Below are 25,154 nucleotides of genomic sequence, written 5' to 3' on the forward strand. Positions count from 1 at the left end.
GGAAACATGCGCGCAGTAAACATATTTCCTCGTTTAGCCAGGCCTAAGTTGCTGTATTAATTCTAAACTTCTGTAATTTGTATCTCTAAATAAACACAAGAGTTTCCTCCCTTTATCGGATGTGATGATCAAATCTTATTTATTCTATAAATAATACCAGAGCTAAGCAAGAAATACTCAAAGAAGTAAAACATCTTGATTGGATGAGATAAAATTTGTCAACTTTTGATTGTTTCAGAGTGGAAGCCATTCAAGGCACGTTTCCATGCAACCCTAATAAACTTTTCTACGCTTTGCGTATTCAAGTCAAAGAAATACAATGTACATCGAGGAAGAAATCTCTTACTTTTTAGCTGAAAATATAACAGATTTTTTTCAACAAAACCGCGCGTGTTAAGAAAATTGGCGGGAAATGGCGAAAGGCAAAAGAAAGCTTTCAGTCCTTCATTGTCGCGAGAAAAATGTTCAGTTTCCTTCTTTTTGAACAAGCACTTGTCCTTAGCTAGAATATAATGCCTATTTCTTCAGTCGCTATCGTTTTCATCGCGTTTCCCTCCCGAGGTATTTTAGTTCCCTTGTTCAGTCGTCACAGATTCTTGATTTGTGTCTTTAAAATCTTCCAAGTCGTCGTTGGTTTCTACTATTGTATCAGGCGAGGAGTCTTGACCTTCGTTATCAAAGGTTTTATCATCATCGTTGTCTTGTTCTGTGTTATTCTCCGCACCATTATCAGCTGTCACCGAGTTATTTGTCGCGTGGTTTTCTTTTATTAAACTTTGCTCGAGTTTTTTGGACTCTGGCGAGGATTTTATTGCCTTTTGAACACCTGTATTTTAAAAAAATTGAATTTAAACTGAACTATTTAATGACGGAAAAATACAATATTAACATGAAATATCGAGTAAAGCGTTATTTGAAGAGGTGCGCACGAACGAAAAGGCACTAAAAGGCTGAATAACCAAATCTTCAGTCTCACCACAGGAAGCACGACTTCCTTTATAAAGCGCATCTCGAGAAAGACTAATAAAAATCCATTAGTGCAAGTGTGTTACTCGCCTGTTCGTTTGGTGTCACTTTGGTGTTCGTTCGAGTCGTGTCGGATGTCAATCACTTTAACCTTCTTTTTCGGTGTCTCGACAGCAGGTTCGTGAGTGGCGCGTCGTTTTGGAGGCTCGCGACTGTAATCCTCGACCTATAAATAGGCCACGGTATAAACATTAACATTATAGACTTGCCGTGACCGTGACGACACTTTCATAACGCGCGCTGTGATTGGCTCATTAGATGTCTAATTCCTAACCATGACCATGCCGTGTAACGTGTCACTAGAAAAATACCCTAACTCAAACACGTGACAAACCACGGAAATGTTAGATCACTTGATTGTATACTTGACATACCAATTGCGCATGCGTGTGTGTGAAATAGCACAACTTTCTTTGCGTTACACTTTTTTCCCCGCGTAGTTTAAAACAATTTGTTCCATGTTTTGCCCGTGTTTTCAGAATAATTTAACCCTTGACAACGCCTACCATGGCAACAGGAAACTGGTTGTCATGGTGACGGGATTTACCTCGGTGGTAGCCCATGGAGGCTCTTCAGGATCATCGATTTCTGGCGCGACTGGTAAATATGCCAATTGATCGAGTTCTTCATCGTTTTCCTCGTCACTGAAGAAAATGACACATGAAATTAGAACTAATGGTCAGTTTTGTATTGAGTCGTTCAAAGCCGCATTCGAGAATTGTGACTGGATAAAATGCGCCTTCATTCTGACTGCTCTCTGATTGGTTCGAACGAGAAACCATTTGAGTACACGTCACTTTCGAACTCTCTGACTCACAGGGAAAACATTTCAGTGTCACTTCAAACATTTGATTGACAGTTGCTATGGTTACCTGCTGCATAAAGCTGGTATTCTTTCAATCGTTGTTACATCGACTTCTTCTTCTTCACCAGCTTCGCTTTCTGAATGAAGCTCTTCCTCTTTGTCTTCGTCTTCCTGTGATTCAATAACTTAAGCATCAGGACTGCAAAAAACATACTTAATCTACTTTGAAGTACGTAAAGATGATCTCTCATATTAGACGATTACGAAGGTTTGGATCCATAATTTTAAAAAGGAAGTGATTACCTCGCGCCAATACCACTGAAAACGCACAAAAGGCGCGAAAATGTTGTAAAAATGCGTCACTTCAAATGGTGAAAAAGTGCCTCGCGTCTAAAATTGACAGGAATTAACTATGAGAGCTTAAAGAACACCGAGTAAAAATTGTATCTTTATTGTGCAAAAGGGAGGTGACTAGTCACTACTTTACCGCCCACACCACCCCACCCCCCCCCCCCGCCCTCATTACTTCAGAAATGGTCGCTTTAGATAAGTGGTCAGTTGGACTTGGTCGGTAAAGAGAGGTTTCCTTCGTTCGTTGGAAGGTTCTGACATCACTTGAGCGAGGAAAAACTTACGATATCAAATTCGCTTTCTTTTTCTTCGTATTCAACGTTCTCGTCAAGTTCTTTGAAGTCAGGAGCAAAAGCACTCCAGTTTTCCTGAAATTCAAATGAAGATATCAAAGACAAACGAAATGACAGCCTGTCTGTCTTAACTGTCTTAACTACGTTACCAGTGATTAGTTGTGAAAAACTTTTCGTGTTTTTTTTATTTTTTATTTATTAATACTGGTCGTGTCCATTCTTCCTTTTATTCCTTCCTTCCTTCCTTCCTTCCTTCATCCATTTATCCATTCATCCATTCATCCATCCATCCATCCATTTATCCATTCATCCATTCATCCATCCATCTCTTCGTTCATTTATTAATTCCTCCCTCAGTCTCTCCCTTTCTCCATCTATGCCTCTATCCATCCATCCTTTCCCCTCCCATTTTATCTTTCTTTATTCCTTCCTTCCTTCCTTCCCTCGTCTCTCCTCCCTCCCTCTCTCCCTCTCTCCCTTTCGTTTTTCGTCCCTTACTTCATTTCTCTTCTATTCATTCATTCGTTCATTTATGAAATACTTACCACATGATTCTGCGCCCAGATAGAAACCACTCCACTTGAAATCGAACAAATGATGGGTCGAATGGGATGCCACTGTGAACAAAACACTCAACATTCTTAACCACAAAACACTTTAACATAAAACCTAAAGTCATCTTAAAAACACCCTTTCTACTTACAACTACATCAAGCAATAGCTCTCCCTTGGTTCCGTGCAGGATCTTCACAAGGTTACCAACGCCCTTCTCCCAGATGTACAGCGCATGTGTTCGAGCAGACCCTAAATTGAAAAGAGAAGGGAAGCTTAGAAAGAGTAAGATAAAATAATCACTGTGGGAAGAATAACTCTTGATTACCTGCGCATATAAATTCACCATCACCTGAGAAACAGCACTTTTTCCATAACGTTCTGAAAATTGGAATGTCAGGAATGTGTCAGTAAATGCAGACTGTTGCAACACTTACATCAAAACGTTCAAATTAAAGAATGACGAAAAGTTCGATTTTAACCCTGAAACAACCTATGGACTGATCAAAGTCAGGGCATGGTTAATGTCACAGATTGAATTGGAATTTAGTTTGTGGAGGGAGGAAAACTGGAGAACCTGGAGAACGGCCCTCAGATTAAGGGAGAGACCTAACATACTCTACTCACATGTTATGCCTGAGTCCAGGAATCAAACCCAATTTAGACCCAGGAGAAAAAACCCTTGAATCAAGGTAGAGACCTAACAAACTCTACTCACATGTGATGTCCAGGAATAACACCCAAGACCCCAGAGGTGAGAGGCTAGCATACTATCTCTATGCAACCTTTGAATTTACTGATTATAAACATCTTGTCTCATCATACAGAATATTCGTACCTGTTGACAAGATCTTGTAGCTTCTGTATGGGTTCTGGTTCAGCAGCTTCCTGATCTTTACATGCTAGAATGATCTGATGGTCAAACACTCTGATGATTCTGTCTTGACAATTGATTAAAAAGGCACTGAAAAATATTACAAGCAAGTTGTTTCTAAATATCTTGGGAAAACATAGTATGCAAAATATAACAAGATATTGGCACGAAGACGCCTTTACGCTTACTTATCTGCATTATCAGCAGCATTATCATTATAATCTAATCTTCACCAACAACATCATCAACATCCTCATCATCATTATCATCACCACCATTATCAATATTATGCACTATTTTCATCTTGACTATCATCATCATCATCACCATCACCACAACCAATAATTATCAATATTATCATCGTCATCATCATATCTCCACCATCGCCATATATCCAGGATTATCTTGCCATTATCCCAACTACACATCAAGACAGCAGAAAGTGCCTTACCTTCCTCTCCGAGCAAACTCAATAGCTTTAATAGCTGTGTTTGCACTTGTTCCAGTCTGTATTCTGAACGATGTAATAACCTAATGCCACCATAGATATATTAAAATATATAAGCAACTCATAATAGCAACACATCCCCCAAAAAATATATTTCTAAAATTTAACATTGAACAAAGAAAGGAATCAGTGGTGTACTAACCTCTTTTATTCTAACATCAATAACCATAACCTATAGTAGAAATTAATATTGCAAATTTGTTATGTTTTTTATGATATTCTTTGTGGTGGCCATTATAAGAGGAGACAAGAAGAGAAGAGAGGAGACTAATGGTAAGATGAAACAAGACAAAAGGAGGTGAGACAAAAGGAGAGGAGAGGAGAGGAGAGGAGACTAAAGGTAAGGTGAAACAAGACAAAAGGAGGTGAGACAAGAGGAGAGGAGAGGAGACAAGAGGCGAGGTGAGGAGAGGAGAGAAGAGAAGACACACAATAGGAGAGGAGAGGAGAGGAGAGGAGAGGAGAGGAGAGGAGAGGAGAGGAGAAGAGGTTGAGAGGAAAGAGATTAACCCCAACTTGCCTCCAGAAATAGGGTATGGACATCTTATTAAACTCTACAACAATAGTAAAGACAGAATTCAATACAGACCTTTCCCTTGGAATTCCCTGTGTAGATATACTCTCCTCGTCTGTCGAATGATGCAACAATATTATGCTCTGACTGAAACACAAAATAATTACCAGTGTCTTATTGCAGTTGTGTCTTAAATCCATATATTACATATACACAACTATTTTTATCTACTAACCTCTCCCCCTGTCGGCAAAATTGAGTGGCTACCGTTGAGATTCACCAGCACTGGCCCTTGCTTGGTGGGACAGACTAATATTTCATCACTGAAAAGAAACAGTATTATACCAACTCAAACCAGACAATATTTAAAGCAGGGGAGCTCATTAGACCTTAGAACACATTCATTATGTGATATTTTTTGGTATTATCTAAAATTTCGGTCTTCCATACATAATGACCCATACATAATGAATACAGCTTTATCACTGTTTTTCACTTTTTTTATGCCATGTTTCTTTCCCTGAAGAACTCAATTCTTTGTTCTTTGCTTTGAATGTATACATCGTGCAGCTTAGAAAGTTAAAGTGATGTTTCATTAAATGAGCTTACTTGTTTCGTGGATGGAATTGTACTTTAGCAATTGGTGATTGGAATCTATATTTCTGTTCACACTCTCCTGTCAAAATATCCCAGACAGAGACGTTCCAATCGTTTGAACCACTCAACAATTTCTTGCCATTACGACTCCAACTACATGGGGAAATAACAATCATCATTAGTAATGATAATGCTGATTATGATCATCATGATATGGTGATGATGTTGTGAAGATGATGATGCTGCTCATGAAGGAGATGGGTGATGATGATGATGATAATGACAATGAAGATGATGGTGATGATCATCATCTTGTTATGGGATGATGATGATGATGATGTGATGCTGGTGATGATGATGTTGTGACAATGATAATGCTGATTATGATCATCACAATGTGATGATGATGTTATGAAGATGATGATGCTGATGATCATCATCATGATGTAATGTGATGATGATGAGTTTGGTGTTGCCATTTTGTGTTATTAATATTAATTTTTAATTAATAAACTTATCATTTTGCATAATGACTAAGCTACATAGCATGAAATAAGACCTTTACCTGACAGATGTTACTGGATGAACATGAGCACTGATAATCTTGGCAATCCCTCGTGTCAAGAAATCCCATAACACAACACGTCCATCATTACACCCAACAGCCAATAGGGAGCCTCTTCTGTTGAATGACGCTGTTAGAGCAACGCTAACAGAGTCCAGTCCACCATCATATTCCTAATAATTAAATTAATATGTTTAATGACATAATCATTGCAGAAGGTCAGTTGGGACACAAAAGTGATGGTCAGACGTATTAAACCTTCTTTAATAATCACAAAGATAACGATAATCCTTTGATTCTCACAGAGCAAATTGCCTCAAAAGAACTAAGTTCAAGAACAGTTAATAGATCGGGGTTAACTATGGTTCAAGTTTAACTTCAAGTTTATTATAGATAAAGGTTCTGATATTTAGAAACTTATCACCCTCCCTCAACTATTATACAACAAGGATGATTACAGTTTCATACCTCGGGGTAACTTTGTCCAAAAGTTTCTAAAAACCAAAGAAAAAAAGAATTCAATTAGTCGTAGTAAAAGCAAACCTAACAAAGTATCTAACAATAACAATGTTAAACCAGCAAAGCAACGTATTTTACTGAGCGTGCATCATCAGATAAAAGACTCCGATCTCTGTACGCTTCAGAGATGTGCATCCTTGATATCTAATCTAGGTGATTACTTACGCAGAAGCTCTAAATTCATAGCAGATTTCTTGTTTTTTTTGACAGATATTTGGTTGGTTTTTCTTCTTTTTTCCCCTTCACGCGGGCTCAGATATTTGACAGCGTTGACTGGTCAACAAAGATGCGCGTGAGTTTGCGGCATCTTGAACACCGCAGTCCAAAGGGCGCGAAATCTGTCGGCTCAAAAACCAAAATGGAGGACAAATGTGCTGAATTTGGTGAAGATTTTCTTATTTTTTGAGCTCCTAGTTTGTCTTTTCTATCATCAGCAGCGCTTGGATATAGCAATTTCCTAACTCCTAGGTTTGGATTTGTTTCTTTTTGAACCTAGAACTGTTTAGTTAGGAAATTTGAATTGTTAGAATTGACTTTAAGAAAGATTGGTGACTGAAGACGAAGATGGAGGAAGAGGATGTTAAGATTGAAACGACAGAAAAAATTGTAGTCCAAGCCAAAGAAAGAACTACTAGTGTCTCGTGTGAAGCTAGTTCCTTGTGTGAAACGAAAAAGAACCAAAGTAAAGAATCTGAGTCAAGCTCAACTACTTCAAACGCACAAACATTTGAAAGCTCAAAGAGTGCAAAATGCAATGAGTTGTCATGTCGTACGGGAATAAAAATTACAGAATCAGATATTCTTCATGGTAATCTAAACACAGAGACTGATGCCACTGGGTCAGGAAAAGCTGAAATTCATGAAAGACTCTTGGTTGTCATGTCTACTTCCATTCAACCTAGTGACAAAGCTAGCACTCTTGGAACGCAAGACGGGGGAGAGAAAATAAGCAATGAAAATGGGAGTTTGAATTCATCTGGAGATAAAGCTATAGAAATAGATTGTAGCAAGACTAGGGATGCAATGCCAAAAGGAAAACAGAGCTTTAAGGAAACATTTGAAAGTGGTTGTTCAACAAATCTTGACCAAGAAAAAGAGGATAATACTAAAGATAGTGACAAACCACAAGAAAATGTAGTGACAAAAGCTTCTTGCAATGAGAAGAGAAAAAACAAAGATATCGGTAATGGCAGTCAAATATCTGCAAGAGAATTAGACAGTAATGAGGATGGTTCTGGGTCAAAGCCTAAGAAGCCAAGAAAACGTGCTGCCAAAAAAACTGATGATGAGAATTCTTCTGCGGCAGTTTCCCAAGAAATGTGTACAGAAGATGGGCCAGAAGATGTCGATGCTCAATGGAGTCTGCATGAGAAAAGACTGCTTTTAGATGCACTTGACAGGTAAGGGTAGCATATTGGTATAGCTCTTGCCTATCACCTCTCACTCTCAGGTTCGATTTCCAGACTCGGCATGACATGTGAGTAGAGTTTGGTCTTTTCCTACAGAATAAGGGGGCTTTCATTTATAAGCAAGGGGGAGGGGGAAGGGTTAGCAAAATTGTAGAGTGGGTTACATTATTTCGATAAAGTAGTTAGTGGGGGTTATCATGATTTGAGGGGGTTGAGAACTATTGCAATATGCAATATTGTTGCCTTTACCATGAACGGATAGTTGGGTTTTGTTTGTTAAGTTTCCATGTGACTTTGCCAACTCCCCTCCCTCCCATGCGCTGATAGATGAAAGACCCCTTAGAGGGTTTTTCTCTGGTTTTCTGCCCTCTGCAAAACTTAACATGTTAACTTACAATTTGATTTGGTGAGTTGGCTGTTGGCCCTGACTTAGATCTGCCTAGAGGCTGTTTTGTAAGTACTTGACCCAACCAGCTCTGTAGTCTTTATCAATTCCAGAATGCTTAATATAGCATTACCAATCCTGATTTCCAAGGGTGAGGCAGACCTAATAGTTAACTCATGAAAATTGCTGCAGGATAATATAAAATTCTTCATTGTTTAGTGATGCTGGTCGAGGACGTTGGAATGCCATTGCCAATCATGTCAGAACCAAAAATATCCACCAGGCAAGAAATAATATTGAAATTGACCTTTCTTTTCCATGTTTATGTGTCTTCTCATGCATAACCATTAAGCAAAGAAATGATACTCAAGAGAATGTCATAGACATGGACTGAAATGCCAAAACATTACTCCAAGGTAAAGTTGTATCTTTGATTTTTTTTCTCAGGTAAAACATTTTACTGAAAAACTCCGAGCACAAGAAAATGGTGAGAATTCATTCCTCGTTTTGTCCTGGTGATTCATTTTGTCATCATTATTATGAATAAGTTTTATATTTCAATCTTTAAACAAAATCTTTCTCTTTCAATTCATTGTCAGGTCAATCACCGGCTCATTTAGTGGGCGACAAAGATGATCCATTACAGGTGAGATTCTTGTATTCTCCGTTTTATTTACACAACATTCTTCATCAGAGGAGCATTTAACCAGGATTCTTAGCTATTATACAACTAAATAGTTAATTACTAAAAAATTTTGACCACTTTATGAGTATTAATTATTTTATGGATATATGGCGTGCACTCTATAGATTTAAAGCTTTTTTACTTATTGAGGACACCATTACTCACACATAAAACCTATATCAACTTATTAGAGCACGTACAGGGTAACACAACTTAGCTCCACTCACTCATATAGTTTCAAACATAAAATCTGTTAATGACCAATGATAATGCAATATAGTAATCCCTAAAGATTAATGCCTGAAAGCTTGGAAAGAAATTATTTTTGGTTGAAAAAATATTTAGTTTGCAATTCTGAAACCAACCTACAAAACAACACTTTGAAATAACCTCTATAATGAATAAAAAATAAAAATAAAATCACTTTTATTTTAGTGTCTAGTGGTTCTAGTGCTTTTGCACTAATTGGGGACATTTTTTCGCTCACACACTACCACTACATTTGATATTCTATCCACACAACTCTCAGCTCACATGTTGGTTTTTACGGAGGGAGGAAACTGGAGAACCCGGAGAAAACCCTCGTAACATAGGGCTCGAACCAGCAACCCGACCCGTTGGACTCAGCAGTGAAAGACGACGCGTTAGCCACGAATGCCACCCATGCTTCCCATGCGATACATTTGATATCGAATGAGGATGTGGTTTTTTTTCCAGGCATGGATTAACATATGTGAGAGGCTCAGAGCAGGACAAGAAGATATTGACGCCAAGTGTATTCCACAGGTGCAGTACAGAACAGTCGTACATATAAAATATATCAAGTAGTTTTGTCATGTGACATTTTTGATCGCGGACCATGGGAAGGGGCTAACCACACCCATTCGCATCCTCCTTTTCATGATCAATGTCTGTTTAATGATTTTAACATAGATCTTGAACATTTGTTTCTTCAGGTCATGACAATTGCCGCAGTTGAACCCACTTCAGCCACCCAAGGTCTGATATTTTTACTATTTTTCTTAGCAACGTTAGAGAGGCACATGACAGCAACTAAGATCTTCCATAAACTTGCTTGCAATATTAATGCTAAAACTGCCACTTTAGATAATGGAATTTCAAGTTTTCTGCCATTTGAAGTGAAAATAAAAAATAAATTTCTCTTTTTCTTCACCCTCCTTCCACTTCACTCCAGCACCCCACCCTCCAACTCACCCTCACCTACTCTTTATTATGTCTTTGTCTTAATTGTTGTTTTTTTTTGATTATCAAATGTTCACAGAAAATACCAATTGCCCAAACTACTCTAGAATCTACACCTTTTTAAGTTCTATTCTGAGAGGCCAGGCTAGCGTAGCTGGTCTCACCCCTGTTGGTAAGTTGAAAAAGCGCAAAAGTATGACCAAGTAATGTATTCGTATACTTCTATGCACGAGCTTTTGTACGTTAAACTGACACATTTCAATGCAAAGCTTGCTGGTTTTACCAAATAAGGTGTGTAATAGCTCGTTTTGCAGCGCGAAGCTTATGCGTAGAAGTATGTAAATAAATTAAATGTGGTCATCCTTTTGCATGTTGTGCCGTAACAACAACCAGAAAGTATTAAACTATTATAGACTACACTAGGATGGCTGCTGCATACTGTGCAGCGCTTTGATTGGCAGAAAAATCATGGTTATTTCTGATGAAAAACAAAGGCGTTACTATGATCATTATCATCTTTGAAATTCAACCTCCAAAAATCTTATGAAACTCAGAAGTACAATGTAGTGAGTGCAAACATCATGAGAGACTCTAAGGGGAAGTGATGGTTGTAAAATTTTGATTCTTTTCAATGAAAATCATCATTTTTTTACCTAAAATTAATTTTCCGATTCTTGGTTCTTGTCATTCATTTTATGAAATCAAGGCATTTTACTTGTATATCAAAGACATTTTACAAGTCTGAATGTAGGTGATTGGGGTCATGACAAATGACAACCATATCACAACTTATAACTACCAATTACTAGGTCATCTTAAGACCCCCGAGTGTTGTTCTGGATCCCGGGGGGGGGGGGGGGGGTACTCCCCTATATGCGCTATATGGGTAAGTGCCGCCAAACAGGGTATGGTTATCAGCGATTCTACACTGGAACAGGGTATATAAGATTGCGCTCGCTCTGGGACAGGGTATATGAAATCACGCTCTCTCCTCTCTGGAACAGGGTATCCATTTTCACAAAGCAAGGGTATCCATTTTCAGCAATGTTGCTCTGGAACAGGGTCAGGGTTCAGTGGGCTCAGCGGCACATCCCTACCCTAAATGGGCAAGAGTACCCCCCCCCCCCCCCATCCGGGTTCTGGATAGGGATTGGACCCACAACTTCTCACACTACACGCTGGTGCATGACTGAAGCTACCTTATCAATATATAAATAATTATTTCCCAATAAGAGATAATCTTTTCTGAATAAACAGATGCCAGGGTGGTGCTAGAATTGATTCAAAGTTTAGAGATGAAAATCATGAATGCTGACCTTGTTGAACAGCAAACTTTTTTGAGAAATAAATACACAAGCCTTGCTAAGGACCTTGAAAAAGAACAAATTGTTCTTGCTATGGATGAACTTCAAAAGGAAATCGGTGATAAAGATACAAGAGAGTTGAATTCTTGTGAAGAAAAAGAAAGAAGTGGGACAAGTGATGGTCAGTTGTGCAAGACAGAAGCAGAGGCATATACAAAAGGTGATGAAAGATTTAAGGGTCTTTATACATTGGCGTCATTGTGCTCCAATTGTAATGTAGATGAAATAGGAGGCGAGGAAGCTAAAGCACCAATGGATATTCAAATAGAAAAGAGTTCCGAGACTTCAGAACCTTTGCCCTCACACACTGCCTCAATTGTAGATTTAGAAGATGAAGGACACATTTCTAATTCAGATGAAATAACAGAAAAAGCCGAGACACCAATGAAAATTCAAACAGACGAGAGATCAGATACTGCTGAGTTTGTGCTGTCAAGCACTGCTACAGCTGCAGATTTGAGACAAGCAAATGACAAAAAGAAGCACACATCCTTAAACATTGAAGCTGAAGAAGGAACTTTGCCGTCAAGCACTGTAATGGCTCCTGAATCAGAACAAGCAAACATGGATGAAACAAACACCACCAGTAATAGTAAAACTAGTGACACGCCAATGAGCAACAGCTCTATATCATTTTTACAGAACACTTCAGTCACCCCAGTGTCAAAACGAAAGAGGTCAAAAAAAATACCCATTCTTGAACCTCCTGAGGAGTCATTAACAAAGAGTAAAATAGAGTCTAGAAAATTGAAGATAAAAAGGCTGAAAAGAAGTTTAAAAAGACCCAAGCTTTCGTCCTTGAACCCCGTATGTGTACCTGTGACAATGTTAAATATGAAACCAAAGGTTCATCAGTTGTAATCGTTTTCACAAATGTTGTTCATTCTTACACAGAAAATAGGAAAAAAAATATTTTTGAGCTAATAATAGATACTTTGTTCTTGTTTAAGTGTACAAACAGGAAAAATAAAATAAGCTTGTTAATCAAAACGCAAAGCGCAAGCCTTTTGGATTTAAATTTCATCAGTCATAATAGTTTTTAAAGATGTTGTCCATTTTTCACATACACTTATAACAATGACCTGAGAGAAAACCTTAATATAGCTGTAACATGACAGCAAGTAAACCCAGAATGCCAAAGACATTTAGGGTTGATATCTGTGTGATAAAGCCATGAATAAAAACTATATCGGTAAAATGATACAATATCCCTTCACAGTAAACTGCAAATTTTGTCATTTTATCGACCTTAAATACGTAATAAACAAATAATTACATGTTAACAGCTTGATATAATATCTATTTATGACAATTTTCGATATGCTGGCTTTAAAAAAATTCATTGAGGAGTTTTGTTTTTTAAATGAAAAACATTGAATGTTCATCATTTAAAAAACCAAACTCAATGATTTTTTTTAAACCAGCATATCGAAAATTTGTAACATAATCTTCCATATGAAACAATAATTATTCTGTAGGGAGGGAATGTGTAAAAATCAATTAAATTTGTTTTAAAAAATTCCCTCCTACAGAATTTTTTAATATTTTCTTCCTTCAGTTTTTGAAAACAAATACCATACACTTATTGAGTCCTTTAGAAATAATTATGAAAATTCTTGGGATAAATTTTCGTTTTGCGTGTGTTCAAGGAAAACCATCCCAACCCTCCTTTGAACAAAAGGTTGAAGTTAAAAACTATTGTCAGACCTACATTTTACAGATATAAGCAGAGCAAATCAATACTAAAAGCAGTGTGAGCATGATGTCATGGTCCAATGGAGCAGCCTTGACATCTGCTCCTATTATATTTCATATGCCGAAATAGTTTGATTATCCTGCAGTGCGCTGGAAGATATTAAACTAGTTGGAGTCAAATGATATATTTTAATTTCCTTATTCTCTTGAAATACATGCTTAGTTTTTTCATTCATAATCATTTTGATATTATGTTCAAATGTTTGACTTTGAGTTTTGTAGAAATAGAAAACTGAGTGGCATAAATGAGATAAACAATGAAAGAAAATATTTTTAGTTTTAGAAAACATTAATGAACAATGACATTGCTTATTATTTAGGTGCAAAACTAAACCCAACACAGTTAATGGAAATATTTCCTGGGATCAATGTTGACGGCTTTAATGATTGATCATTTTTACAGCTACCTTATTAGATAATTTTCATTCCTACAAGAAATAATGAAATTAATTGCAGAACTCTTACAATTAATATTTATGCTTTCAGCAAAAACTAGCTTATTTTCTAGCTTTTTCCCAAGACTTTCATAGACATGATAATGAAATATGACAATGTTTATATAAATATAATGTAAATTTCGTCAACTCAGTGATGGATTACTGGAATAAAGACCAGTTTTCTCTGACTGGTCGAGAGCTCTCTGTAAGTTGGTATCAAACAATTCACATCTGAAAAAAAGACAAAAATAAAAAAAAACTTCTTTAGCTGGTAATAAATACTATATATCAAACATTTTCTCATAAATGAAGAGTTTATTTAGCAAATTTGTAGAGGTTTAAAACAGTAAGATGAAGTAATTGTGAAATAGCTGATAGAAGTCTTATAATCTGCTACGAATAGTGGTCAAACACTGACCACCATGTGTTCTCAACCAAAAAGAATTCTATTGCTCTATTATAAATCATCATTTAGCTGGACATTGGACATTCCACAAAAGACAAGCAATGACGGTGAAACCCAGCAATTATTGAACAAGAATAAAAGGATGTGAGCAAAAAACATTCTAACCCATTTCTATTCTTTTGTCTTATATATTCTCATTTTACTACATGTTCATTCTTTTCCATTCTTTCCCATTCCATTTGTTTGCCCCACCCGCCACCCCACCCCAAATTAACATGTCCAGTAAATAGAAAGGACTTTAAGAACAAAAAAAAGGTAAAGTATCTATATTTAACATCGGTAGTTCCTTCAGTTGAAATTCAACTGCTATCAATGGAAGCCGACCGGTGTGCACTATACCCCCTCTCCATCAGTGCTCTGTTTTAAGAGTATTTAAAGCTGAAGCTACACGAATTAGAAAGAAGTGGAAACAGACATGGGGATCCTAAGGATCGAACCATAGACCTCAAGCTCTGAAGGTTGCGCACTAACCAACTGAGCTACGCCTTTAGTCCTAAGAGAGAGATACATTCTTATTCTATTATATTTTCATTCTTTCCCATTCCATTCTATTTGATGACCTACCTGATTGGCATATCTAATGAATAGAATGGATTTTTAAGAGCAAAATCCCCATATAATTCATATATTTTCCTCAACAGTCCTTCAGTTCCTAACTGTTTTGGATCGGTCAGTAAAATGAACTTGAGCCCTGCAAGACAAGTGAAATAAAAGATATATTGAATCATCATTGACAAGTAGTGGGGGTTTGAATCAAGATGTTCAATCTAGAAGATACAAGACCATCATGGACCAGGGCATTCAATCATGCACTTATTCCGCAGTAATCTGATTGAAATGTTAATGAAACAGAGAATTCAGACAATTCATGGGTCTGGCCACACCCACCACACCCCTCTTGGCTCAATCAGCATAAATAGAAAAAAAATATATCAGATTCATTTTGTACTCCAAAAGGTAACACATCTTTGTTATTATGTTTAGTTCCTTCAATAGACCTCCAATATTCTCTGTCTTATCAAATACTGCTGTGTTCCTTGATTGCAGACTCATTTATTCAGAATTAGCCTCGTATCAGTGTCGAAATATTCACAAATACCAACAGTAAAGTAAAGAATGCACAACTTCAACAATACAAACACTTTGAAATTCCACAGACTTTCACTGGAACACATAAATATCCTACACAAAATCAAGACTAGCACTGAGTAACAACAAATTCAAAAATAAAATATACAGTTATTGTTTCTTCCATTTTCATTCCTTTTAAGTAACCCATCTACCTGTTTGAGACTGAAAGCAGTGCAGTTTGAAAGAATCTGCCTCGAGGATTTCAATCCCTGATGACCGATGCTCTGGTGACAGTTTTGCTGCTATTGCGAATAACCTAAAGGTAATATGTATACAATTTTTATTTTTTGTGTTACTTAAAAAACTTTCCCACCCCAGCTGCCTAAAGGGAACTGATAGTTGACACTTTACCATCCACCCCCTCCTCCCCAAAAATTTGTGAATTTTCATATGATAGATCTTTCCGAGTTTGATACACAGGGTGGTGCATTGTGGTCTAGTTTGGGTAAATACCTCTCATTCATCATACTTTATATGGTGTTCTTCATACCCAAGCTATTCCACAATGCACCATGTTCAATTCATTTACCATAAGCCTTTTCTGAGTTTGACGAATATGATGCATTGTGGTCTGGCGTGGGTACAAACAATGTATATAAAGAATGAAAAAGAGGTCTTTACCCAATCTATTCCACATTGCACTATGTTTACTATCATAGAACAGACTCGTACTCAGTAGATTCTCTTGTCTTATTGATCTCACGGTGCATCTTGAATTTGTTATCTGCCAGTCGTCACTTTTTCTCTCTCCTTTCCAAAAGCCATCGCGCGCATTAAAGAAGCGTGAGTGACGACTGGGTACGAGTCTGATCAGAGAAGGTTTATGATTCCTCTCAGAGACACAATCTACCAACAGAATCACCTTTGATTCCCTTACATCATCTGTAGATTTTCTATTCCTTTCATACTCACGGGTGAAACATGCTAGCCAACATGATTCGTTCATTTGTTTTGAGCTTGAGCCGACCAAACTTTAACGATATAGGATAGTTATCCGGGTTATTTAGGATCTCTCGTACATCACGTCCATCAGGAAGTTTCCTTGACACCACAGGCTCTCCGTTGATGGCGATCAAAGCATGACCAACTTGTAAAGACAGAAATAAAAGGACAATTCTTAAATTAAATTTCTCGATCTTGAGCCTTTTATTATATCTGCTATAGTTAAAATTTCTCCCTTGAACGACTTTTCAAGACGTGAGTCTTCAACATTGGTACATTTTTTACCTTTGATCCCACCTCCTTCGCCAAATATCACCTCTAACTTATCATCACCACCAAGAATAATATCTAAAGGATAGCTGAACGTTTTTTCTATCTCACTTTTAGGCGTGTAGTGGTCGTAATGGTAAATCAAACCTCCAGCACGATTTAAGATGTAAACACTGAAGATCGCCATCTTGGTTACCCATCATGCACTGCAATCTCGTCAGATTGGACGGGGGAAAACCACAGGTAACCCAATTAATAAATGAGGTAAGTGCAGACTTAATGTTATCGCAGGGGCGTAGCCAGGATTTTCCGAAGGGGAAGGGGGTTGTTCCCCTTGCCCCCTGGCTACGCCTTTGTATCAATCTCAAGTATTTACTTCCTGTCTCGTTTTACCCCATGGGAGGAGAGGAGAGGCGAGGTATTTAATTTGATCTCCAATTAAGGTTTTTCCATTTTTCTCCCATTTTTTTAATAGGGTTTTTTTTGACCCAAATAACAGACTTCACCTCTCCAATCTTTCTTAGCGTTATCCTTGGTATTTACTTCCTGTCTTCTCTTATCCCGTGGGGGGAAGGGGTGAGGCAGTTATTTTTTCTTTATAGGTTTCCCCATTTTTGTAAGAAGCACGTTTCCAGAACTTTAGCTTTATTTTTGACGGACAGCGAGTGAGGATAGCGAGGAAACACAGTGGATTTAATTTTCGTGCATTCTTAAGGTAGATTTTTATGGTATTCATAAAGGATGTTCGTTTAATCATTGAAAAACAGGAGTTCATATTTTGAAGGGATTTTCTTCTCAATATACTTTAATGAAATGCAAACAGACACTTAACAAATAATATATAATTTAACCAATTTTCCTATCGGCAATTTAATCGCAAATAAAGAATTCTGTAAAGTACATGATTATGTGTGAAAAAAGGAGGTTATTACTCTAAGGCAAATCCGCTCTTTGTTCATTGGTCAAAAATGTTAATTTATTTTGAAAGAAATTTAAAACAATGAGACCATTACAGTCTCTGCGCATTGAAAGAGGCGGACCGATTAGAATATTTTAGTCACTTCTACGTTCTCACGAAATATCTTATTTCTCAGTATTCAGTATCTTAATTTTTCCTGGTTTTTTTTTTTTTTTTTCCTCTTCTTTTTCATTGCAAGAATTTCCTTAAGCGAGAAAGCCCTACTGTAAAATTTGTTTCAATTGTACTAATTAGTTATTTCACTTTACGTAATACTTCTTAGCAGTACAACTGCAAGATGCTGCAGTAAAAGTTTGGGTAGGCGAACACTGTAGTTTTCTTTTACATCCTCTTTGACATTGTGTTTCGTTGAACATCTTAATGCAGCCGCCCCTGTATGGGTCTTTGAAATAGACAGGATTTTGTTTTACGGCTTTGCACTTGTGTTTTTCTCCAACATAACCAGTACACCTGTTAAGCTGGTAAAACTGGTTTAAGCCATCGATTTTGATTATTTGTGGATAGGAACCACACGGAAATTCGTTTTGCAGTTTGATAACGGGTTGCTTTCCTGAAATGACAAAAAAATAACAATTACGAACCGCTGCCGGTGAATTCAAAAGTGGTGTTGCGGTAGAATACTCTCATCGCATCTGTAGATCTTTCTCATGCGATTCGAGGATTTTTCTCCGCTTTTCCTCAATGCTCAAAAACCAACACACTGAATTCTAATTCAATCTGTGGGCTCAAGTTAGCCGTGACGTGATTTCGATCAGCCCCATGCAGAGGTTGTTTCAGGGTTCTATCTGTGAGTTATCCATACCCTGACTTAGATCAGCCCAGAGGTTGATTCAGGGTTTTGTCTGTGAGTTATCCATACCCTAGCTTTGATCAGCCCAGAGGTTGATTCAGGGTTTTATCTGTGAGTTAGCAGTGCCCTGATAAAGATAATTCCAGATGTAGAAAGGTTGTTTCTTGGTTTGATAAAATTGAAGTTTTTACTACAACCATTAGATCCTTTAACATCTTAAGGTTTTTTCTCCGCATTCATGCTTTTTTTAAGTCAAAAAAAATCCCGGATGCAATACCTTTACATGTAGCAGATTTTGTCTCAAATTCTTCGATGGATAACGGCTCTTCAATGATTTCTTCCATCTGCGGAACCAAATATTTAACATTCATAAGTATATGTTTTCAAGAACTTCTAAGATAGCATTGACCTTTAATGAGTGGGGAAGTTGGGTTGGGTAGTGTATGAGTAAACTAAGGGAGGGTAAAAAAAATAGAAGCAAAGGTCGTCTTGATAAATGTTTTTTCATTCAATCCAAAGTATTATTCTTTCGTTTCCCCGGAGCCTCGACTAGGTAATTGTTTTGTGCTTGATCACTCAAGCTATTAATTTTAAAAGTAATCCGAACTATCCCCACCAACCCTTCCCTTCCTAAAAAATTAATGCTCTTTAGACCAAAACGAAATTAAGCAAACTCAAAATGGCCTATTGCTTTTGAGATCGTTGTTTATGCGCTCAATGGAAGCTTGTGATATCCACGATGCAAATTGCGCATTCTATTGCCATGGTAACCTAAACCAGCTGATATAAAATAGTGACGTAGAAATGACGTCTTTAAAAACTCGGGTGTCATGAAGCCTTCGAAAATTGACCAGCGAAAACTAAAACCATGCCCTCTGTTATTGGGAAAATGTTTATTTTCGTGTCACTGTTATGAAAAGAAACGTTTAGCAACGTCTTTTTATTTGGTGGCCTGCAAATCCACAATTTCAAAAGGAAAAATAACACCTGAGGTTTGAAATTCTTCTCGATCCTGATTGGCTAACATTTTTTCAGATCGCCTCGGCAGAAAACATTAAGCCTTTGTTCTTTGATTAAAAAATGATGAAGGTGCCGGAAATACAAGTTGCTTCTGGCTTCAACTGTCTTAATTTTAGACGCCGGTTCCTAACAAATGCAGTGAAAGTAATCTTAAATAAAACTAGAGTCTGGGAAACTAGGCGCTCAGCATCGGTCAATTCACGGCTGTCATTATAAGTCCTCAATATTTATCGATATAACGCTGTATGAACTCGAGAAACTAAGTCCTTATAGTCTCAAACAGCTGCTAGAAGCTATAGGTGATTGATACACGACTGAGAGAGAGTGATGTTAACGCGCATGCTCCGTTCCCTCGTATCTTAATTTGGATTAACTGATGAAAAATAGATATGAAGAATATCCTTCAGTATGCAAAATTATAAATTTTTAAACACGGTGGCACTGCAGTGTTAGTTATGCGCGTCTTGCGATTCGGGCTAAAATATCTTGTTACGTGAAAATGGCAAAACGTAGAGCGTGATTCGTGAATCCCAGGCTTACCGTTTATGTGTTTACTCGTTTATACAGTTTGTCTGTGACGCGTGAATTTTAAAAATATGGATGCGAGAAATGTTATTACTGCCGACTTCCCCCTGTGCCCCCCCTCCCCCACCCCACCCCCCCCCCCCCCCCCCCCCCCCTGTTTAAAGAATCTTAGCTTCAATTTCAAATGATTTTTTGATGGGAATATCTTCTACCAGAGATTAATTTGTTGCGACAAAATATTGCGTGTATTTTATATTAGTAATGCATGCCGTACTGAAATACCACTGTTTCATTGATTAACTTACGCTTTCCATTTCATCTTGGACGTTTTCGTTCTCTTCGGGCTTGTAAAATTCTTCAGTAATCTTCGCGGCCGTTAAGACGTCAGGAATAAGAAATATTCCGCATAGAATGAAGATGACACGTACTCGAATAGACATGATTATTTGCAACAGTTCACAACCTCGACTGCGGTAATTATTACAGTGGGGTCCAAGTGGAGGTCCGTGTTATGAGATATGAATACTAGAGAGGATGAGGCTATAGCACTCATTTATATAGAGGCATAATTACGTTATTCAAATCAACAGATGGACTATAATGTAGTACGATGTATTGTGGTTAGATTAAAATTTATACAGTTTCATTGGCAGCTTCAGTCGTCTTCCGCTGATTCTGTTATTTTTAGTCCGTCGCTCTGCAAGTGTTTGTATGCATCTGATTTGATATCAACTCACTGAAATATTTCATCATACCTTTAAACTATTAAACTTAAACTACACAGTTTAAGGATATCCTTTGTATACTGAGCTAACATTAACATGGTCTTATGCTACAGCAGACCTGCTAATAGTCGTTAAGATACATAGAAACCTGAAATTTTCTCACTTTGTTCTCGCCTTCTAAGCCATTAAAGCACTTTACCTCAAAAATATAATGAGTGAATGTTTTATTCATTTGCATTTGTAAGATACTGAAAAGTCCGAAGAGGTGGTGATAATTGTTAATGAGTTCTTTTGTGAGGAGCAAATCCTGCTGAAAGCTAGGGGTGAAGTATTTTAATTTTTTTTTTTTTTTTAATTTCCTTTTCACGATTGAGTAATATTTTATTTAAATAAAAACAGACAATCCTGTATTAGACTAGGATTAGTTGAGGGACTAGACTCAATCGTGAAACTGAGGATTAATAACTTTTTAGAATAGAAAGTGTTCTAGTACAGACGCGTTTCTTTTCTTTTCTTTTCTTTTTTTTGTTTTTGCTTTTTTTTTTTTTTTTTGTTTTTTTGTTTTTTGTTTTTTGTTCGTTTGTTTGTTTTGCACTCGACCATTCCTACCCTGAAGAGCATTGCCCTACGATTTGCGGTTCCAAATCCTATACTCATGACGCTTCAGGAGCTTTTCCGTGAGGTTCACTCCATGCACAAGCACTACCACTCAGTACATTCACTATTTACGACAAACAGCACTGAACTCACACGTTGATTTTTACGGAGGGGGGAAACCGCAGAGCCTGGAGAAAAACTTTCGTAGCAAGGAAAAAACGACGCATCAAACAAACTCAACTCACATATGTGGCTCATTGGAAAATCGAACCCGCGACTCCAGGTGGTCACGTGACCTATAAGTTCCTCCCACTTTGTTAAGTTGAATGACACTTCAGACTTTGACAACTTCAGCCCTTCATTCTTATTTAATTTTTTTCTTGGCAAAAACAGATGTTTTATATCCCCAAAATTATAAAACGTTTATTCGTTTCCTGTCCAAGCTTGTAGCAATTACCTTAAATTATTCATGTGTTACTAAGACAAGGGCGCTAGTTTATATATGCCGCAGGAGAAACCTGTTTAACGGTTTATTGCGTTAAAAAATGACTAGTTTGAATTGTACAACTGTTGCACTGGCATCCTGTTTACTAGCTAAACTGTGTTCCATGAAGATAGAACAACATTAATAATTTGTACCAAAATTTGTCAAAGGAAAGAAATTTGTCCTTATTATTATTAGGCATTAGAGTAGGTTTATAAGTATTTAATCTTCGCGGCTGTCAAACATAAACGCCCGAGAACCTAAACATTTAATTGAATCCAATTGTCAATGTCGTCAGTGTGGCTCAAAGTCCTGTCATTGCTCTTATTATCCACCAGATAATGATGAACGTTTCTATACCTACTCGAATCAGTTAGCATTTTATTACGTGAAGAGGTTAGGAAACCTATTTCGTGCCCAAGCAATTCCATCGGGCAGGATGTAATTCAGACAAGAAGGCGTTCAAATTTAACGTTCTCTTAATATTCGGAGCTCTTATTTCACAATTAGAACAGCAACGAAACGAGTAAGCATGGAATTTTAGCATTCTTTGTCAGGTGTGATACCAAGAGGAGAAGCACTTTGCATAACCTTAGGTCGTTAGTTGCCTATTTAAGCGAGAAAATCTTAGGTTTCTTCCTCATTTGCTAAGTTACGCCGTACCAGTCAGTGCTAAACGGATTTTTGATCCCATCCACTACCTCTTCGGTATTTTTGATCCCATCCACTTCCTCTTCGGTATTTTTGATCCCACCCACTTCCCCTTCGGTAACGTTTCACCCAGAATAACAGTTCAGTGCCGCGTCACAACCTCGTCAAAATTCGTGTTCCCAAATATTAACCGTGCTTAAAATGTGGATGGCTGTGTTGGTGATGAAAATGACATGATATATTCAGACAAAATTATGCTCAAAAGTTGAAACGTGCGATGTATTGTCTGAACGTCAACCTAAATCGAGATCATTTATGCCAATTCTGTTTCATTCAGCCTTTTTCAGTAAGGGTTACCTCAGAGATCATCAATAGGTTCTTTTTACTTTAAGTTTTAAGTTTTTTTAAAGTTTGGTTGAAACCTCTTTGATTTCTTTTTTTATCGGCAAGGGCTAAGGGATGCCTCAAGGATCATCAATAGGTCCTATTACTTTGAGTTTGTTTTAACAGTTTTGTTGAAACCTCTTGAAAATTTTATATTCGTTTTTTATCGGAAAGGGCGAAGGGATGCCCCAGAAATCATCGATAGGTCCTTTTACTTGAAGTTTATTTTAACAGTTTGAATTAAACCTCTTGGAAATAGCTTAGTTTTTTTTATCGGGAAGAGCTAAGGGATGCCTCAGAGATCATCAATAGGTCCTTTTACTTGAAATTTGTTTTAACAGTTTGGATGAAATCCGTATTGGAAATAGTTTCGTTTTTATGGGGAAGAGCTTAGCTAAGGGATGCCTCGGAGATCATCAACAGGTCCTTTTACTTGAAGTATTGCTTAAGGAGGCTGTGGGTAGTTTTGGTCTGGCACACCTAGCCGCATTGAAACGGCTACAACTTCGTCTTGAATAACTCGATCTGTAAGCGCTTTTCACATAATGTCAGGAAAGGATTAAAGGTTTCAAAAATGATAAATTAGTGACATCATAGTTAATGGTGACATCATAGAAATCGTTTACCGCTTATTTTCTCGAAAACTAGACCTAAACTTTCAAAGCGACTTGCACCAGTCGATAGTATTCATCAAGGCATCCAACATATTGCAATATGAAAAAAAATGTATGAGAGAGTTTTCCAAATATTACGCGATGAATATTTTCATGGACTATTACTATTATTTCCAGCGTGTCAACTTTATACCCACAAAATCGGGACTCGCAGTATCTGGACATCTTTTGACCTCATGTTCCATTCATTCAGTATCTGGACCCCTATTGACCTCATGTTCCATTCATTCAGTATCTGGACCCCTTTTGACCTCATGTTCCATTCATTCAGTATCTGGACCCCTTTTGACCTCATGTTCCATTCATTCAGTATCTGGACCCCTTTTGACCTCATGTTCCATTCATTCAGTATCTGGACCCCTATTGACCTCATGTTCCATTCATTCAGTATCTGGACCCCTTTTGACTTCATGTTCCATTCATTCAGTATCTGGACCCCCTTTGACCTCATGTTCCATTCATTCAGTATGTGACCCCCTTTGACTTCATGTTCCATTCATTCAGTATCTGGACCCCCTTTGACCTCATGTTCCATTCATTCAGTATCTGGACCCCTTTTGACCTCATGTTCCATTCATTCAGTATCTGGACCCCTTTTGACCTCATGTTCCATTCATTCAGTATCTGGACCCCCTTTGACCTCATGTTCCATTCATTCAGTATGTGACCCCCTTTGACCTCATGTTCCATTCATTCAGTATCTGGACCCCCTTTGACCTCATGTTCCATTCATTCAGTATCTGGACCCCTTTTGACCTCATGTTCCATTCATTCAGTATCTGGACCCCTTTTGACTTCATGTTCCATTCATTAAGTATCTGGACCTCTTTTGACCTCATCTTCCATTCATACAGTATCCAGACCCCCTAGGAGCTCATGGTCTCTTTGGAATTGAGGTCTTGCCATTTTCATCTGTGAGCACTGAATGGAATTAGTATTGAAGGTACGTTATTTTTACTTGGAGGGGTGGGGGCTGGAGCATTCGCTCGTCTCATAGTGGTTACGGCCATGCAAGGAAACAGCTTTCGTCAACATAAAAAGGTTTGACTGTTCAAAAGGTTCAAATTATTACTTATGACCCTAGCTACCCTCTAAAGCCTCAGTCCCATAAAGAACGCACCTTCGTGAGACCATCGCAGCGTTTATGACGCTTTCTATAGTCTTTTGTGTTTGACGAAAAAAAATTTTTTAAAGAAATAATAAGCGTACACATTGGTAAGAGGAATAAATTGCAAGACTATCACAGCGGGAAAGGCGTGTAACATTAATACTTTCGAAAGCGATCAATCTTTCACGCTGTCATCCTTTTTCGACCTTTTCACGGCCCTGACACCCGAGAAAGAAAAGAAAAGAAATCATCTTTGGCTAAGCTATTCTAATCTTTTTTTCCTCCTGTTTGTCTTTAATGAAAGATGATAAATGTGCTTTCGTTCTGCAAATTTTGGATTTTAAGATTTTAAGTACAATGCAAACTGCTATCTAGTGCCAAGCTGTGTTCACTTCTCTTCTTAAAGAATACTTCATCAGCGAAAAGAAGCATTTTGAACATTTCTATGTAAGCTGTCAATATGATTTGAAAAAAAATTAATCATTCTGGGCTTATAATTATATAAGCAGCTTTGGGCGCAGGTGTTTTGGAAGCCTTGCATGCGTTTAATTTTCCTGGAACGATTT

General features: G+C 37.5%; 4 protein-coding genes across 4 annotated transcripts; 1 reads left to right on the forward strand and 3 right to left on the reverse strand.

The window, feature by feature from the left end:
• Window positions 1–122: 122 nt before the first annotated feature.
• On the reverse strand, window positions 123–6,873 carry LOC116301576 (retinoblastoma-binding protein 5 homolog). The gene is made up of 17 exons (XM_031710652.2): window positions 6,770–6,873; window positions 6,554–6,579; window positions 6,086–6,258; window positions 5,533–5,673; window positions 5,159–5,246; window positions 4,999–5,070; window positions 4,552–4,581; window positions 4,353–4,432; window positions 3,866–3,991; window positions 3,356–3,408; window positions 3,179–3,279; window positions 3,021–3,092; window positions 2,467–2,550; window positions 1,899–2,002; window positions 1,574–1,670; window positions 1,057–1,192; window positions 123–826 (listed from the first exon to the last, which is right to left on the reverse strand). Exons 1-17 carry the CDS (start codon window positions 6,786–6,788, stop codon window positions 567–569), a joined length of 1,662 nt encoding a protein of 553 aa, XP_031566512.2. The 5' UTR covers window positions 6,789–6,873; the 3' UTR covers window positions 123–566.
• Window positions 6,844–12,933, forward strand: LOC116301575 (uncharacterized). The gene is made up of 8 exons (XM_031710651.2): window positions 6,844–8,004; window positions 8,618–8,681; window positions 8,846–8,885; window positions 8,998–9,044; window positions 9,801–9,869; window positions 10,040–10,082; window positions 10,366–10,458; window positions 11,544–12,933. The coding sequence occupies exons 1-8, from the start codon at window positions 7,169–7,171 to the stop codon at window positions 12,509–12,511; spliced, it is 2,160 nt and encodes a 719-aa protein (XP_031566511.2). The 5' UTR covers window positions 6,844–7,168; the 3' UTR covers window positions 12,512–12,933.
• Window positions 12,934–13,514: 581 nt separating this feature from the next.
• Window positions 13,515–16,844, reverse strand: LOC116301583 (trafficking protein particle complex subunit 4). Its single transcript, XM_031710663.2, has 5 exons — window positions 16,667–16,844; window positions 16,352–16,526; window positions 15,592–15,695; window positions 14,873–14,999; window positions 13,515–14,073 (listed from the first exon to the last, which is right to left on the reverse strand). Exons 1-5 carry the CDS (start codon window positions 16,836–16,838, stop codon window positions 13,986–13,988), a joined length of 666 nt encoding a protein of 221 aa, XP_031566523.1. The 5' UTR covers window positions 16,839–16,844; the 3' UTR covers window positions 13,515–13,985.
• Window positions 16,845–17,760: 916 nt separating this feature from the next.
• LOC116301584 (uncharacterized) lies at window positions 17,761–20,565 on the reverse strand. Its single transcript, XM_089031921.1, has 3 exons — window positions 20,271–20,565; window positions 18,698–18,764; window positions 17,761–18,180 (listed from the first exon to the last, which is right to left on the reverse strand). The coding sequence occupies exons 1-3, from the start codon at window positions 20,403–20,405 to the stop codon at window positions 17,870–17,872; spliced, it is 513 nt and encodes a 170-aa protein (XP_088888047.1). The 5' UTR covers window positions 20,406–20,565; the 3' UTR covers window positions 17,761–17,869.
• Window positions 20,566–25,154: the final 4,589 nt, after the last annotated feature.

The sequence above is a fragment of the Actinia tenebrosa genome, unplaced genomic scaffold (genome assembly GCF_029948245.1).
Source record: "Actinia tenebrosa isolate PJP-AT-01 unplaced genomic scaffold, QUT_ActTen_1.0 PGA_scaffold0__85_contigs__length_37466705, whole genome shotgun sequence".
In the NCBI taxonomy this organism is placed as follows: domain Eukaryota; kingdom Metazoa; phylum Cnidaria; class Anthozoa; order Actiniaria; family Actiniidae; genus Actinia; species Actinia tenebrosa.

Bases quoted from the DNA above. Each gene is read 5' to 3' on its own strand.
- LOC116301575 (XM_031710651.2), top strand. From the start codon at position 7,169: ATGGAGGAAGAGGATGTTAAGATTGAAACGACAGAAAAAATTGTAGTC. The intron at 9,870-10,039 runs GTGCAGTACAGA...TTGTTTCTTCAG, and splicing joins ACGCCAAGTGTATTCCACAG to GTCATGACAATTGCCGCAGT. The intron at 10,459-11,543 runs GTAAGTTGAAAA...CTGAATAAACAG, and splicing joins AGCTGGTCTCACCCCTGTTG to ATGCCAGGGTGGTGCTAGAA.
- LOC116301583 (XM_031710663.2), bottom strand. From the start codon at position 16,838: ATGGCGATCTTCAGTGTTTACATCTTAAATCGTGCTGGAGGTTTGATT. The intron at 15,000-15,591 runs GTAGATGGGTTA...CTTGTCTTGCAG, and splicing joins CTGCTTTCAGTCTCAAACAG to GGCTCAAGTTCATTTTACTG. The intron at 14,074-14,872 runs GTAGGTCATCAA...TCTTTTTTTCAG, and splicing joins TCATTAGATATGCCAATCAG to ATGTGAATTGTTTGATACCA.
- LOC116301576 (XM_031710652.2), bottom strand. The intron at 5,247-5,532 runs GTAAGCTCATTT...GTTTCTTTTCAG, and splicing joins CAATTCCATCCACGAAACAA to TGATGAAATATTAGTCTGTC. The intron at 827-1,056 runs GCGAGTAACACA...TTTAAAATACAG, and splicing joins AAGTGACACCAAACGAACAG to GTGTTCAAAAGGCAATAAAA.
- LOC116301584 (XM_089031921.1), bottom strand. From the start codon at position 20,405: ATGTCTATTCGAGTACGTGTCATCTTCATTCTATGCGGAATATTTCTT. The intron at 18,765-20,270 runs GTAAGTTAATCA...TTGGTTCCGCAG, and splicing joins TCCAAGATGAAATGGAAAGC to ATGGAAGAAATCATTGAAGA. The intron at 18,181-18,697 runs GTATTGCATCCG...TTGTCATTTCAG, and splicing joins AAAATCTGCTACATGTAAAG to GAAAGCAACCCGTTATCAAA.